Source organism: Tachypleus tridentatus, chromosome 10 (genome assembly GCF_004210375.1).
Source record: "Tachypleus tridentatus isolate NWPU-2018 chromosome 10, ASM421037v1, whole genome shotgun sequence".
Lineage (NCBI taxonomy): Eukaryota > Metazoa > Arthropoda > Merostomata > Xiphosura > Limulidae > Tachypleus > Tachypleus tridentatus.
In genome coordinates this window covers 119,680,250-119,698,344 of record NC_134834.1, presented here as the reverse complement: position 1 = coordinate 119,698,344, position 18,095 = coordinate 119,680,250, and the positions used below count along the sequence as shown (strand labels likewise).

General features: G+C 37.0%; 1 protein-coding gene across 30 annotated transcripts in view; it reads right to left on the bottom strand.

The window, feature by feature from the left end:
* Positions 1-33: 33 nt before the first annotated feature.
* Positions 34-18,095, bottom strand: part of LOC143230176 (C-Jun-amino-terminal kinase-interacting protein 4-like) — a 92,558-nt gene continuing 74,496 nt past the window's right edge. For all 30 annotated transcript variants that reach the window (XM_076463263.1, XM_076463270.1, XM_076463264.1 and 27 more), the window contains 7 exons: positions 17,042-17,109; positions 15,079-15,227; positions 12,199-12,370; positions 1,587-1,700; positions 1,316-1,498; positions 738-881; positions 34-619 (listed from right to left, as the gene is read on the bottom strand). In XM_076463263.1, the coding sequence (XP_076319378.1) occupies positions 516-619; positions 738-881; positions 1,316-1,498; positions 1,587-1,700; positions 12,199-12,370; positions 15,079-15,227; positions 17,042-17,109 (934 nt within the window). In that variant the 3' untranslated portion in view covers positions 34-515. The remainder of the gene's footprint in view (positions 620-737; positions 882-1,315; positions 1,499-1,586; positions 1,701-12,198; positions 12,371-15,078; positions 15,228-17,041; positions 17,110-18,095) is intronic.

Sequence of the window (18,095 nt, the reverse complement as noted above, 5' to 3'; positions counted from 1 at the left end):
GTGATATGTAAAAAACACACATAATCAATGAGCTAACTTCTGCCGAATAAAAATTTATTTCCACGAAGCAGGCTACATCCATGTCTTTCTGTACAGAACCTAATGAGATCTGTTTGTAAACTGTACAGCTTCCCTTTAAATAAAAGTTTTATACAATTTCATAGCTGGTCGTCAAATAAAACATTCCTCTTTGAAGGTCGTGGTTAAAAACAAAAAGTATCTACAACTCAGGATTCAGAAACAAAGTACTTGTAACATAAATAACTCAATGTACATTTTCTATGTTAAACCATACAGAATCTTTTTATCACACAGAAGGTGCTTACAAGCTTATGGCTTTGTGTACAAATATTACTGATGTAATAGTACAGTATTTTTATACATACTAACTCTGACAAGTGTTGTTGCTGCTATACACATTTTAACATGCAGTGATCATTTGTTGTTTTTATAAATATCAAACAGACCAATAGCAAAAAACATTTACCAACTTATAGAAAGAAGCCCTACAACAGTTATGCAAGGGCTACTTGCCAAACAATGAGATGACTTCTGTCCCCTTTTGAAAGTCCATGATGACACTTCTCTCCCGTACCATCTTCTTCTTCATCCCCATCACCTGAAAAGGGACATCAACACTAAAGTACACGTTTCAAACATTCTAATATGAAATTTGTCATGGACTTGGTGTAAGTTCTACAAGTTATGGTTTTGATATGTCAAAGAGAAATAGTTACCAATGCGAAAATCAATGTAACCCTCTCCTCCTGAGATGACTAGCATGTGTTTAGGCTTTCTTAGCATGTCAGAATTTCCTTTATCCTGTTCAAGACTTGTCCTATTGTCTGCAGGTGTGGAAACACCACTCATACCACCCTGACCTAAAAATTAACAACACAGCTACTAGAAGTTTGCAATTAACACAGGTTATCAACCATATTTATTTCATTACAATATTTACACAGTTTATTCTAAAACTATAATTAATAATAATGAAATCTATGTCTATTTATTAACTACAGAAATTATTCAGCAACTTCTCACTATTGTTATTAATGCACGTATTCCAAACTGTCCACTTCAAATCTGAACAGTGGCATCACTATATGTATCAATCATAAGAACCAATTTTCACATGCTTAAGAGAGTTACACAATAACTTATATAAAACAGTAACAAAGTTATAACCATTTCATTCTTAACTTCACATGATCTGTTCAAAAATAAAATATCAATGACTGATTAATAAATGGCTAACTATAATTATTTTGTTGTTTGGATGTGTTTATCCAAAAAGTAAATTATTACAACATACCTGGTACTGCTACAAAAAACTTGACAGCATCTCTGTGTCCATGGAAGGAGAGCTGAGCTTGAGCCATGGAACAGTAAGGGATGAAGCTTCCAGGGGTGACATTATCCTTGGTGTCACTGTAAACTCTAACCATCCCCCCTGGAGCTTTTCTTCCAGTCCCACTCACTGATGTCTGTTTAGAAGCTGTAAACAAGACAGAAATCTGTACTACTTCCTTATGAAAGAGTTTCTGATCACAAGTATATACAACATTATTTCACTATCTACATACCTTCAGATAAAGGTACAGATATTGTAACTCCATTGCCTGTCCCCATCCAAAGACGATTGCAGGAAACCAGTAGGGCCGTAATGCGGATAAAAGAAAATCCTAGTTTGCCTGTCCCTGAAACAACAAATTTAATGTTTTCAGTACTACAAGGATATATAGAAAATGTACTACTTGAATTTCTTTTCTCAAACATTACCTGGAATGTGTGTTAATTTTCACTGACCTCAAACATTCATGGAAAATAAATGGTTTATTATCTGTTAATTATTTTCAACTTAAAAAGAAAGGCCCCACAATATTGATGTTTACAACACAAGTCCAAGCCCAGAACCTCTAATAACAACATTCATTCCACTGGAGTAGAGGTCTAATACACACATAATATATTACAGTGTTTATTTCCATACTAAACTTTTCACCTCTGATAGTTACTTAGTACTTTTAGCCCAATAAAGGAAACTAATATGAATTAATCTTAACCTACTAAACTTGCAAAATAGTCTGGCCTCATTCTACCCAGATATAGAATCACACACAAAGTGGAGAGGCTGGTAAAAGCATGTTAACATTCAAACTGAGTAATAATACAAAAACAAACACCACCTATGTATTATAGCACTACTTCTGGAGTAGGTATGCTCTTTGCCCAGTAATGAAACTATAATAAAAAGATGGTGAAATGGAAAAGGTAAACATTAATACACTCACAGCATGGAGTCACTAAAGACTGTTGTATAGCTATAACTTGAAACACCAAGGTGTGAACAAACACTGAAGGTCTAAGGTGTAAGTGACAACAGGTCCAAATAAGAATGTATCTCACACCAGTTGGTATGAGTATCAACACTTTTATTGATAAGCAGAGGTTGAAACATCGTACTCTGTTTATCAATAAAAGTGTTAATTAATATCCACGCCAGCCGTTCCAAGATACATTCTTATTTCAAGTGGGTTTTTCATCGTCAAGGCCTAAATAAGTGTGCCAAGGTTTGGGCAGAATAGAATATGTGGTCTAACTGTGTAAATTATCCAGTTTAAGCACCTTATGCAAGATATTGTAATCAACAAGTTTACATCTTCCTAGTTAAAAAGATCCAGAGAAAATACCTTGAATAAGTGGGGTTATGAAAAAAAAGAATTACAGATAAGAGTACAATAATTAGGGATATTAGGATTACCCTGATGTCAACATGTAGCAAGCTGTATTATCTAACAGAGTTACAGTAAGGTACCAGATAAAAATGATGTGAATTTTATAGGAATAGGCCATGTACAGTCCACACATGTAGAAACCTTCAAGGGGAAGCACTCTGAGATACATTGGATTATATCAAGTGCAGTCCACCCAAGGAGAAAAACATCCAGTGGCAGTATCTTGTATAAGATAGAAAAACCAACAGATGAGGTCTGGCCAGGCAAAAATATCCAGGAAAAGCACCTAGGGATATGATGTATTATGCCAAGTGAGGTTGTCCATCCAGACAGAATACATTCTGTTAAAATACCTTACATAAGATATTTGTGATCAACAAATGTAGTCTGCCTGAGCAAGAACATTTGAGGGAAAGTACCTTGGATCCTGAATATTAAGATACTGTATGAACTGTTCAATATATCGATGAGTATCCTGAGTGGCTACACTTAAACCATAAAGTTTGTACCCACTCAGAAGGAACCCTCTTCACACCACCAAAAACTTCCATATTCCACTAGAAGAAAGGTGAAGTGGAGGATATGTGCTGGGGAGTCCAAAAGAATGATACATTGGAAGAAGCACAGAGAGTGTCTGCAATTCCCTACTCTGACTGTAAGAATCATAGGTCAGAAGAGATAGGCAAACTCTCCAAGAGTGATGGTGATTTATATATGATACATTGATGATTATATACACACACATCATTGGATAAGCAGCCAGTGGTCTTACAGAAATACTCCATCTCCACAGTGACATTACAGAAAGATACAGATTTCATGTTAATACAGTATTAAGTATACCTGAATAAGTAACACCTACCACCAGGTGGCATCACAAAAAATAACATATCAACTGAATAAGATAAAAAAAAAAAAACAAGAACATGTTGACTAATGTGAACAGATGTGTGTACAATATCAATACAGCTAGGTCATATAGATAAAGTGTAAATCACCATAGGAGGAAGACATTATCAACCTGATGAAGACAGCTAGGTCATGCAGATAACGTGATCGACCTGTTGAAAACTGATTGATTGACTTAGTGTTTTATGGCACAAAGCAGCTAGGCTATCTGCATCATATGTCCGGTTAAAATAAATTAAATGTAGTAAAATACATAAAAGGGAATGAAGGTGAAACAAAACATCACTGAAAAACAGAAAAAGTATAAAACCAATGTTGACACCTAGTCTACAATGTTAAGAGAGAAAGCAGAGTAAGAGAAGTTGTAAAGGACTTCCTGTAGCAGAATGGTAATGATCATAACCCGCCAGGAAGACTAACAGGTAAGTACAAGAACCACCATCAGTCACCTGAAGTTGGTCTTTCCAGTCCTGGTTCCGGGTTATGTGTCATTATGGCCAGTACGAAAAGGTAAAGTAATAAAAGTGTTAAATGACATGCGGCAAAAGTGTAATAACTTGCCAGGACGACTAATGGGTAGTTCAAAACAGCAGCGTTAGTCACCTGAAGTTGGCCTTTCCAGTCCTGGTGTTGAGTTATTTAATGTTCTGGCCATTTTATAATGTCATATTGAACTAGAGAGATTGAGACTGAAAAGGGAACCACAATTAAAAAGGTGTAATGAATAAATATGCAACACTTAAATGAGATTAAAAAGATTAATGGCCATTAAAAAACTAAAAACTTTATCAAGGTGAACAGTGTCACCAACACCAATAACACTGTCAAATGTTACAGACAAACTCTGGGACAAAACATGTTTAAAATAGTGCCGTCGTTGAGAGTCGTAACGATGGCAGGAAAGTAAAATGTGGCTTACAGTGATTTGAGTGTTACACAAACTACACACTGGTGCATCAGTTCCAGATAAAAGAAAACGATGAGTTAAAAAACTGTGACCAATGTGTAGTCTAGTTAGAACAACTTTCTCCTTCCAAATATTATAGAAGCTAGACAGCCAAAGCCCAATATAGGGTTTTATTTGAAAAAGCTTGATGTCACGTTGCTCACTTCAAGTGGACTGCCAGCTGGCATGGAGCCGAGCCTTGAATACAGGACCATAATCCATGTACGGAATAGGCACAGTGGTAATAGTGCCAGAGCAGATAGATTTAGCTGCCATATCTGCAAACGCATTCCCGCGAATACCAACATGGCCTGGTATCCAGAAAAACTGGATAGAAGTAGATGTTAATGAGAAATGGGCCAGTCGATTTTGAATATCAGTGAGAACAGGATGTGAACCAACGTGTAGTGATTCCAAGGCCAGCAGAGAGCTAAAAGAGTCAGTATAAATAGTGCAGTCGGAGTACTGCTCAGCTTCAATATGATCCAGGGCAAGAGATATGGTGTACAGTTCAGCAGTGAACACAGAAGCTGTAGAGGGGATTCTGCGCGCAACCACCAAACTGAAACAAACCATGACAGAGCCCACAGAATTACCCAATATGGAATCATCCGTATAAATTGGAATAGAAAGGTTGTTCGAAAGATGTTCAGTAAATAAAAGATGGTACTTCCAATCAGGAGTATATGCCTTTTTCAGATGACTTAAAGAAAGGTCACATTTGGGGGCTGTAATAAGCCATGGGAGGATGGGCTGACCAGTGGATTCTGCAATGTTTTCAAAGGACAGACCCAATTCATCCAATTGCGCCTGGATGCGAAGGCCAAAAGGAGCAATGGTAGATCGTTTGTTTTGAAAAAGTTAGGCCCACTGAGGAAGAAAAACACATCCCCAGGTGGGATGCTTTGGTAAGGAACAAAGTTTTGAAGAATATAGTAAAGACAGTTGCAAACGGCGAAGGTGCAGAGAAGGTTCGTGAGATTCCACATATAAGCTCTGAACCTGGAAGGTGCGAAAAGCCCCAGTGCAAAGTCAAAGTCCTTGATGATGAACGGGGTCCAGCATCTTTAAGGCCAAGGGTCTGGCAGAGCCAGAAACCATTGATCCATAATCGAGTTTTGAACGAATAAGAGCATGATATATCTTTAACATAGAACATCAATCCGCTCTCCAACTGGCAGTAGAGAGGACACAGAGGATGTTCAGTGCTCTTATGTATTTGACCTGTAGCTGCTTTAAGTGTTGTATACAGGTCAGCTTACGGTCAAAGATAAGCCCCAAGAACTTGGTCTTAGGGACCACTGGCAGCGAAACTTCACCGATACGGAGTTCAGGATCAGGGTAGGTACCCTGGTGGTGGCAAAATTGCATGCAAACGGTTTAAGAGAGTGAAAAATTAAAGCCATTCGCCATAGTCCACTTCAGTAAACGATTTAGGGCAGTTTGTAGTTGCCACTCAATATATCTCATGTTCAACGATTGACACGAGATGTGAAAGTCATCAACATAGAGCCTGTTTGCAACAGTGAGAGGAAGTTGTTCAGTGATAGCATTTATCTTTACACTGAAAAGTGTGACACTCAAAACACAGCCCTGATGGACCCCAAGTTCCAGTACAAAAGAACGGGAAAGTGTCGAACCCACATGAACTTGGAATGTCCTGTCCATTAAAAATTTTTCAATAAACAGTTAAATGGCCACGTAACCCATATATATGGAGGTCTCACAAAATGCCATACCTCCATGTTGTGTAATAAGCCTTCTCAATGTCAAAGAATATTGAAACCAGATGTTGGCGTGTGAGAAAGGCTTCTTTGATTGATGTTTCAAGTCTAAGGTCTTACAGAGACAGCTCGACAAAGCAATTGGACGCCAGTGTGAAGGAATCTTGGGATCTTTCCCAGGTTTAGAGAAAGGTAAGATAATAGCCGGGTGCCAGGCATCAGGAAAAACATTCTCCTGCCAGATCTGGTTAAAAACAATTAGAAGAATATCAAGAAAAGCAGGAGAGAGATAGTGCAGCATGTCATAGTGTACATCATCAGGTCCAACAGATGTACTGCCAGACCGATGAAGGGCCATTTTCAGTTCCACTAGTGTAAAGGGATAATTATAGTAAAAAAGACAGTCAGTTCGAAAGGAAAGAGGTGAATGCTCTGCCTGAGGCCTGATGGCTAAGAAGGTGGAGGAACAAGCAGAAGTGCTAGATACCAGGCAAAAGATTTCACCTAGAGTATCGGCGATGCTCTGGACATCAGCTACCTCTTGGCCATCAAAGAGTAAGATGGAGAGGGGGACAGAATTGTAGTGCCCACTGACCTTTCGAATCCTGTCCCATATGGCCTTGGAACTGGTGGTAGAAGATATGCTAGTTGTGAACTTAATTAAAGATTCCTTCTGGCTTTGATGTCTTACCCACCTAGCATGTGCACGGGCCCATTGGAAGGCGATGCAGTTCGAAAGTGTGGGATATCTATGGAAAGTATCCCAGGCCTGTTTTTTGAGCCTCTCTGGCCAAGCAGGATTCCACCACGGACAAGGATATCGTGGAAAACGTGTTGAGGTTTTAGGAATACACTGAGCAGCTGCTTGTATAATACAGTCAGTTACTGCTGCCACACAGTCATCTATTGATGGCTGATTCATGATGGCAGGATCAAGTTCTGCGAGAGCAGTGAAAGTGGACCAGTCTGCCTGATCTAGCTTCCACCGGGGCATGCGGGTAGGGTGGCATTGACCATGGCCAGTTTCTCTCAAAAGTATAGGAAAATGATCACTGTCTAGTGGATTATTGTCAACCCTCCATGAAAAATGGGAAAATAATGAAGGGGAGCAAACCGAGAGATCAATAGCGGTAAAGGACTGACTAGGTGCATGAAAATAAGTGGAAGAAGCAGTACTGAAAAGAGAAAAATTGTGATCAGAGAGCATACACTCTACAGAGCAACCCCTCCTATCAATAACAGTACTTCCCCAGAGGGGATGATGTCCATTAAAGTCCCCCAGAATTAGAAATGGCAACTGTTCAACGAGAGCACCAAGGTATGATTGATCATATGTCTCTCCAGGGGACAGGTAGAGAGAACAAACAGTGATGGTATGACCCAAGGAAACACGGATAGCTACGGCCTTCAAGGGTGTATTGAGTGGGCACATGCTGATCAACCAATAGTGCCACCCCTCCATGTACTCATCCATCACACAGCCTGTCATTTCTGTACAGAGAAAACTGCTGAATGGTGACTGTATCAGTAGGTTTTAGAAATGTTTCTTGTAAGGAAAGACATACAGGATGGTAGAAAGCAATCAGTGTTTTGATGTCATCCAGATTAGAATGTAAACCTCGACAGTTCCATTGTATCAAGATGGCCATTTTTATTTATGCGTAGGCAAAGTGGCTGGAGAACCTTTCTGTTTACGACCACGTCTTTTTTCCTTACTGTCCTTAGTCGGAGGAGGTCTATTGACCTCCATGGATCCTGCCCTGGGTTGATTGGGCAAGTCTTTGATGTTGGAAGGGGATTCCAGTGACTCAGGATGCGAACGAATGATTGTTTTGCATCGTGAGGTCAGAGAAAAAGATGTATCAGAAGAAATGCCTGTATTTGAAACTGAAGGAATGTGGATCTTGAAAGTTGTTGGACTGTATGGGAGGAACAGAGATTGGTGTAGAAGTCGATTCATCAACCTTTTTAACCATGGAGGTGAAAAGGCTTTTAATTTTTTTGAAAATGATTCTCTTGGAGGTACAAAGAGATCTCTCTGCACTCCCATTGTAGTTGTGGAACGAAGTGCAGCAGCATATGTTTAAGAGGGAGTGGTGGACAGCAATTTCCGAGCCTCAGGATAACTAATGTTACCTAAGGTTATGGGTTGTTTTCAAACGCTGCACCTCTTTTTCCTCCAACCATTTTGGGCAAGAACGAAAGTAGGAAGGGTGGGAACCATTGCAGTTGACACAATGTGGGTCGGTGTGACACTCATAGGCATCTTGGTCCTTGCCACCACAACGCAGCACGTCAGGGAACCACAACAGGACGTCTTTGAGTGACCAAACCTCTGACATTGAAAACAATGAAGAGGGTTTGGAATGTACAGTCGTACCCTGCAAATTAGATAACCTACCTTGATGGTGGCAGGTGCACGTGGTGATGTAAATGTCAAAACGAGGATATTTGTCAGCAGTGTAACTCCATCTTTGCGAGTGGAGATGCACCTCACTGCAGAAACTCCTTGAGTGGAGAGACCAACGAGAATCTCTGACTTGGGAACGTTCCTCAAGTCCCTCTCAACAATAACTCCTCGTGATGAATTCAAGGTAGCATGAGGGGTAACCTCAATAGGTATATCCCCAATTGCTTTTGAATTCAAGAGGAGTTCACTGTGTTGGGATGTGGATGTTTCAACCAATATGTCTCCAGATCGAAGTATCTTTACTGATTTTGGAAAGCCAGCAAGTCCCTCTAGTCTCTTCTGAATAAAAAAGGGGGACATTTGCCCTAAAGGTTTTCTGAAAGAGAATGTAAGATAAGAAAATGAGGTACGTGTGTTACAGATGTTGAAGATTGCTGCTCAAGAGTCTTCAAGACTTGGTCGTTTACCTATTGACTATTTTCACTATTTCATTTAAATTTTTTGTTGGAGGATCCATAAGGGAAAAGGAGAATTTCGGTACTCACTGACCCCACCCACCATGGAGCCCTACGAGGGGGCGCACTACTATGTCATGCAAGGACATTGCAGCAATGCCAGGGTTTCGCGAGCACTATACCCAAACATCAGCATTAGACACAATGTCCACAACACCCATTGAAAACTTCCAACTCTGGTACTTGGTTGACTCTAGCCCAAGTGGACCAGCCGATGGACCCAAGGGGTTCCCACCCAAAGGCTGCCCGTCTACAGGAATTCAAGGCCAAAGTGGTGTGTTAGGGTTGGACCCCTCAACCACCTGGATCCTCTCCTCCCCTTCACAGGTCACCATGCACGGCAAACACGTGGGTGGATGTTTAGATCCTAGAGGAGGTAAACTGAAAGAACAGAACCTTCCCTGGGAGGTCCCCTCACCACGTACAGAAATTCACACCGAGGGGTTGACGAAGACAGCGAGATCATACAGATAATGTGATTGACCTAATGAAGATACAGCTATGAAATGCAGATAACATGACAAATGTATCAGAAGTTGTCCACATATCAGCTCAAACAATTTGGCAATTTCAAGAAGTTATAGATAGATAGGTGATGAATGTGGTATGAAGAAACATTATGTGGATTGTGAACTTCCATGGACAAGACAGAATATATCAGTCACACGAGTTGACAAATCCAGCCAATGAGTGTATTAGCTGATAGATCATGGGGAAGAGAGCAAGAACCACAAAAGTAAGTGGTACAAGTTAAATAATATAGCTGGGAATAAAGTGAACACTGTAGCTAAGCAGGAGTACAAGTGGGAAATGAAAGGGAAGGTAAACAACTTTCCTGGACAGCCAATGTCCTGGGAAGAAAGGACCAATTTTGGATAGAAAATAATATATACGATGAGGTAAAGGATACAGAAGACATTAAGGACATAAATATATGAATGATGACTGCAGACCAGGAGGATGAAGAAATACGTTTTAAGGAAAAGATGATACAATGGCAAACAAAATGAGGTAGGCAGACCAAACAAAAGGAATGTAAAGAAGTAGCTCCAGAGGAGAAGGCCTTCAGGATTGGAATTTGTTCAAAAAGGCAGCCATGCAAGCAACAATTACAATGAACAAACCATGATCAAGTAACCAGAATGAGTAACTGGAAACAGTAAGGAAAAGAAGGATAAAGTTATTGGAAGCCAATGCAAATGAACCAAGGTCTGGTGTAGGTCTAATGCTTGTGGCAACTGATATGGATAAGGAAACATGTTACATGGTGGTTGAGTTCCTGTGCTGAGGAACAGAATCAGACAAAGCCAAGCATGAAGATGAAGTTTTGCAATATTAAAATGAAATACAGAAAGTGGACAAAAAATGTGTCCCACGAAAGTTAATTAGTTATATCTTTTGGTAGATAACAGAAAAAATATATAAAACTATATATTTTTAGAATCCACTTGACAAGATCTGTTCAAATATGATCTCAAATCCTAATTTTGACACTGACTTTTGTAAATATCTGAACTTTTCATGATTTTAAATTACATTTTCTCATAAAAATTGTTGTACACCTGCTACAGTTTCTGAGATCTTATTCCATTTAGCCTACAAAATGATCAAACACATTTATCTATAACAGTGGAGATGTTAAAAGATAGCTTAGAAATAAGAGGATTGATGTTGGAGAATGGTCAGGTCAATCACCTGATATCAATCTGATTGAAAATATATTGGATGAGTTAAACCAGTTAACAAAAGATCATGTGAGACTGATGTAAGATTGACTTTCTGAAGTACTTAAAGAAGGATGACAGTCAATCAATCTGTACAAACTTACTGAAAGCATGCCACATTGATGTGAAGCAGAACTGAAATCTAAAGGAATGACAACTTAACATTAACTTGTGAAACTGGTTTATGTTATTTTGAGTTTCATTTTTTATGTCTGATTATTTCAAAGAAACTTCCTTGTTAATTTTATAAGCTAATTTGAATAAGAAAATTTAATAAACTACAGCAGCTACACAACACTTTTTATAAATAAAATGTAACTAAAATCATAAAAACTTCATGTATTTACAAAAGCCAGTAATAAAATTAGGATTTGAGATCATATTTAAACAGATAAGGGGATGGGGGTTGTCAAATTCAAGTAATTCAGGTGTTAAAAATTATAAAAATCTATCTTACCAAATACTAAGCAAAGAAGACATGAAAGACCAAAATTATTGCCACCCACACAAACTCGCATAACTCAACACAGGTATATCTTACTGTGAGTGAGGAATACCTGTAGAAAACTTACCACAGATCTCATGGTAAAAAGAGCCATACTAATCCCAGTTATTACACGGAGGTGCACTAACAGGTAGAATGTGTTGCAGAAAAATGTTTCCACTCAGTAGTTATATTGTACCACCTTAGAAAAAATTATAACCTGAGAGAAAGAAACTGTTAACTAATTGTAACAAATGAACAAAATCAGATATCTGAGACCTGGTGACTTGTGTCAGAACCACTGTCTACTACTGTACAAAATTAACCATCTGCCAAATTAAATCTCAAATTCATATGAAAATTGGAATTTGGGATTCAGAAATATTTATAGAAGAAACAAGGAAGCAAAGAGAAGATTGAAACTGATATCAATTATCAATAAAGAATGAACAAACTTTTGTAATAACATGGAGGGAAAAGTTAAAACATTCATACATCAGAATACCAACTGAGAAAGTATTATTCTAGAACAGTAGAGGGAGCAAGCTGCATTATTATGGATGACCTTAGGGTTACAGAATATAAGACCATTTTGTAATTTTACCTTACAGTATATCTAATCAATAGATAGTAAAACACACTGAATAACACCATATGGAGTGGAGTGACACTTGTGTAACATCTTGCTGACGTATGGTTCAATGTCTACATCTTGTATAACACTATGTGGAATAGGAATGACTCTTACCTAACATCTTGCTGACGTATGGTTCAATGTCTACATCTTGTAAATGCTGGTAAGTGTGAGCATGGTACATCCTCAAGGTGCTGTCAAGCCTGATAGATATCCACACACCATCCCCAATCCACGCCATCTGTCGTACCTGGCTCTCCTTCCTGGGGTGAGCATCAAAGGATTTCTGAAAACAATTACAGAAAACATTAATAACAGCTAACCCTAATAAACACCTACAAAGTATTCGTTCAGTATATAAATAATACAGATATACTTACTTATCACAACTAGTACCAGAAATACATCACGTACAACATCTGGTTTTTTACAATTTACTATTTTCTTCAATTTAAATAACTTGTTACTCAATAAAAACCTCAATGGGATATCACAGAACAGAAACTTAATATTGTTTTTATTTATTACTTTTTATAATGCCTGTTAATATGAACCTATTACCTCGATCCTTTTATAAACTTTCATCCTCATTAACAGTATTATGACAGCTATCTATTACTGACCACATCAGAAAGTTTTTTGGGATTTACGTTAAAAATGTTATTGAACTACTTTACGTTATACCAATTCATAAAACACAAAGGTTCAGTTAATGATACATATTTAAATAGTATACACCTTTTAAATTCTTAATTTTACAAGCCTATTTTTAAACAAAATCCTGAATTTACCCTAGTGTGACATTTTCTACAGACATCTTCTCTATTTTATCCAACAAGTACAACATTTAAGATAAATTATTCACTATAAAATCGTCACTGCCCAGGCAAACCATACATTTTATAGCCTTCAACTGTGTTTGTCATCAAATAGAAAATAAGACCCTTCTTGCCACAACCACCTGTCACAGAATTTGTGAATATTTCTCTGGTACATTTAATTATATATTATCTATAACCAATAGAAATCAAAGGTTTTCATCTATCAAATGATGTGCAATATAACACTGTTTTCTGAATGAAGAATTGTCAGTTCCATTATTACTAGAAGCTTCATTCCAACATGAGAGGTAATGACCAATTCAGATGATTCTGTAATGGTTCTTGTCATATAGGTAGACAGCCAGAAAAATTGTGAAAGTTAAAGAAAGTTTTCTAGTTACGTGTTATTATTCTATATTCTTTGGTGCATTAATAAATTAAATAAAAATGATCTTTAGGTTAGTTAGACTGGGTAAAATATAGAATATAATCACAGTAGTTAGTGTTACACACTAATCAACCACAGTACCTACTGTCATGCTCAACACTCACAGTACTTGTCATTACACATACATATATATAACATTCACAGTACTTGTCATTACACACACAACATTCACAGTACTTGTCATTACACACACATATAACATTCACAGTACTTGTCATTACACACACAACATTCACAGTACTTGTCATTACACATATATAACATTCACAGTACTTGTCATTACACACATATAACATTCACAGCACTTGTCATTACACACATATAACATTCACAGTACTTGTCATTACATATATATAACATTCACAGTACTTGTCATTACACACATATAACATTCACAGTACTTGTCATTACACACACAACATTCACAGTACTTGTCATTACACACACATAACATTCACAGTACTTGTCATTACACATACATAACATTCACAGTACTTGTCATTACACATACATATAACACTCACAGTACTTGTCATTACACATACATATAACATTCACAGTACTTGTCATTACACACATATATAACATTCACAGTACTTGTCATTACACATACATATAACATTCACAGTACTTGTCATTACACACATATAACATTCACAGTACTTGTCATTACACATACATAACATTCACAGTACTTGTCATTACACATACATATAACACTCACAGTACTTGTCATTACACATACATATAACATTCACAGTACTTGTCATTACACACATATAACATTCACAGTACTTGTCATTACACATACATATAACATTCACAGTACTTGTCATTACACACATATAACATTCACAGTACTTGTCATTACACATACATAACATTCACAGTACTTGTCATTACACATACATATAACACTCACAGTACTTGTCATTACACATACATATAACATTCACAGTACTTGTCATTACACATACACAATACTTGTCATCACACATTGAACAATCACTTGTAAAAAGAACCAGGATGGTAAGAGGCTTTACACATTTCTTAATAACAGAAACAACAGTTTAACCCATCAATCAAATTAGCTGAAATGTTTTTAGTGTATAGTTAAATTATTAATTATATTTGTTTAAATTAGTGGTGGTAAAATGACAAGCCTTCACACAGTACAAATATACACATTAATTATTAACTGATATACACATAGATGTCTAAGGAAGACACAAGGGCCCACAGTGAAGAAAAGATGGCCATGTCTCAACAATGACCTATTCAATTATATAACTCCTCTGGTGTTCAAAGAACCAACCATGTCTGAAAGATCATAAGAACAGTGCAGGAGAACATAGGAGTTCAGATCTAAATTTCAAGATTAGCTGAGGTTGATCAAAGTGTCAAGGTATGAAAAGCAGACAAAAGATGACCTCACAATGAGACACATGGCATGTTGGACCAAACACCAATTGCCCAATAACACAACATGGGATGCTTTAAGAGTGAATGTCACAATTGTTTGAGATTTGTTAAAATTTGTAGATGTGACACTACTGGTTTGTATATAAAGTTGTTTATAAGCATCATAACTGATATTACATTTATTTAGAAAAGACAACACAATTAATTAGTTGTTTTTTTTACACCAATAACAAATAACTTCCATGGTTATAAAAACAAAGGCATTATTTACTCTCTACTGGTAAAATTAATAAGTAAACTTACCACAACTGACAGGGACTTTGGATCCACAACATGTATTCTGTTACGATACCCACACCAGATCTTCCCAAACACAACAGCCATGCAGCGAACCGAATGGTGAGGATGACCAAGATCTAACAGATGATAATTAGACAAGTCCCACTGTCCATCTGAAGGAAGAAAAGTTATTTTATCTAATAAATCATCCAGTGTTACACATTAAATAAAAACACACCAAGTCTAATTCATTTAATAAAAGTGAATATACCAGCTTGAATTTTCTATGATAACTCTGAAGATAATTTATACATTTATTCAATCCATGCCTACACTAACAGCTGTTTATTTAGTGAGACTTATTTGATTTTGGAAAATGTTTCAAGTTGCTAACTCAGATCTTCACCTGAGTTAAGATCACAGCTAACACCTTAGGACATTGTTCAATAAAGCCTCAAATATAATATCAGTTTTCTCTGCCTAGAGCTCCTCTCAAACAAAAAGAGTGTAACTTATTACCAGTGACTGTTTATAGACATTAACTTAATAATTAAATTTCTTTCTGAAGATTCACCCAGCAGCATCTCACTTTTAGGTTTTATAAAGTTGGAATCCTATTTTATCAACAGTATTTAAACAATACCAATGTCTTTGAAACATTTTTATTAAAATTTCATTTACAGTTGTATAGGGCAAGAGAAAGAAGTGACTATCATTTTTAATACTGTGAAGAGATTCATTGATCATGTGAATACATAGTGTATACAGTGAAGACATTAATTCATCATGTGATTACACACTGCATGCACTGTGAAGACATTCATTCATCATGCGATTACACACTATGTACTGTGAAGACATTCACTCATGTGATTACACACTTATGTACTGTGAAGACATCCATTCATAATGTGATTACACACTTATGTACTGTGAAGACATTCATTCATCATGCAATTACACACTGCATGCACTGTGAAGACATTCATTCATCATGCGATTACACACTGCATGCACTGTGAAGACATTCATTCATCATGCGATTACACACTGCATGCACTGTGAAGACATTCATTCATCATGCGATTGCACACTATGTACTGTGAAGACATTCATTCATCATGCGATTACACACTATGTACTGTGAAGACATTCACGCATCATGCGATTACACACTGCATGCACTGTGAAGACATTCATTCATCATGTGATTACACACTATGTACTGTGAAGACATTCATTAATCATTTAATTACACATTGTGTATATTGTACATGTAAAACAGCTGGTTTGGGTTGGGAAATTTTCTTTTATGTAGAGGAACGAACAATGTTTCGATCGAAGAAGGTCAAAATGTTGTTCGCTCCTCTACATAAAAAAAATGTTCTCAACCCAAACCAGCTGTTTTTACATATATATTTTTCTATACAAGTGGGTTTTCTCGTCATCACTGACATTGTGTGTACTGTGAAGACATTCATTCATCGTGTGATTACACACTATGTACTGTGAAGGCATCACTCATCATGTGATTACACACTGTACTGTGAAGACATTCATTCATTGTGTGATTACACACTGTACTGTGAAGACATTCATTCATTGTGTGATTACACACTATGTACTGTGAAGACATTCATTCATTGTGTGATTACACACTATGTACTGTGAAGGCATCACTCATCATGTGATTACACACTGTGTGTACTGTGAAGGCATCACTCATCATGTGATTACACACTGTGTGTACTGTGAAGGCATCACTCATCATGTGATTACACACTGTGTGTACTGTGAAGAAATCACTCATCATGTGATTACACACTGTGTGTACTGTGAAGGAATCACTCATCATGTGATTACACACAGTGTGTACCGTGAAGACACTGATCATGTGATTACACACTGTATGTTTTGTGTGCATAAAACTGTGATAAAGCTTATCAAATATTAATAATGCTATAACAGCACTTATAAGAAACATTACCTTCAGCTCTGTGGAATACTGCAACTGTTCCATCTGCTAATGCAACAAACACTCTTCCTTTGATGTGACTGAAAAGTGTAATACAACACTGAATATTGTTTCACATGAACATCATTATTCAAACAACTTCCCAGTAACTTTACTACCTAATAATGCTTAATTAGGACTAACCACATATTTCCTCTCTGCATGACTACCTTGTATTACCTAAACATATAATAATCATAACTTATCTTCTTGGTGATTAAAAACTCACTTTAAATAAAAATGTACCTCAGAACGGCTGGTATGGGTATTAACACTTTACTGATAAGCAGAGAACAACATTTCAACCTTCCTATGTCATCTACAGGTTAACAAGGAGTTTGCAACTGATCATTGCTGGGCACGTGTCAGAAACAAGAGTACAAACGGGCATGGAACTGTATGGGCGTTGAAGTGGGGTGCTGTGCTATTAATTAATATAGGTACAAAAGTATTAGTTTATATTGGTTTAATTTTGGTTTTAGTTGTTGAATTGATTGCTTCAGATTCAATCTGTGTCATGAATATGTTGGCTAGAACTGATGACACAGGATTCTCCATACTTATGCCAATAATCAAAACTACCAACAAACAAGTGGCCTACATATTAGGAATCCAATGTTACCAGTTCTAGCCAACACTTTCATGACACACACTGAATCTGAAGCAATGAATTCACTCTTACACCCATCACTATACTGGTACAAGTATGTTGATGATACAATTGCTGGATTCACATCTACGGAACACACACTCAATTTTTTCAACCATGCTAACTCGATACACACCAACCTTAGTTATGTTTACATGTGATCAGAAAAAAAACTAACCAAACAGCATTTCTTAACCTCAAGATAACTAGAACCGATATACAATTCAAAACAGAAATCCACAGAAAAATCAACCATACTGGATTATACATTCCCTGGAAAACAGCACATGAAACAAAACAAAAACTCAACATATTAAGAAAGCAAATAAACACAGCCATAAAACTCTACTCACTAGATAAAATTAATGATGAAATCAA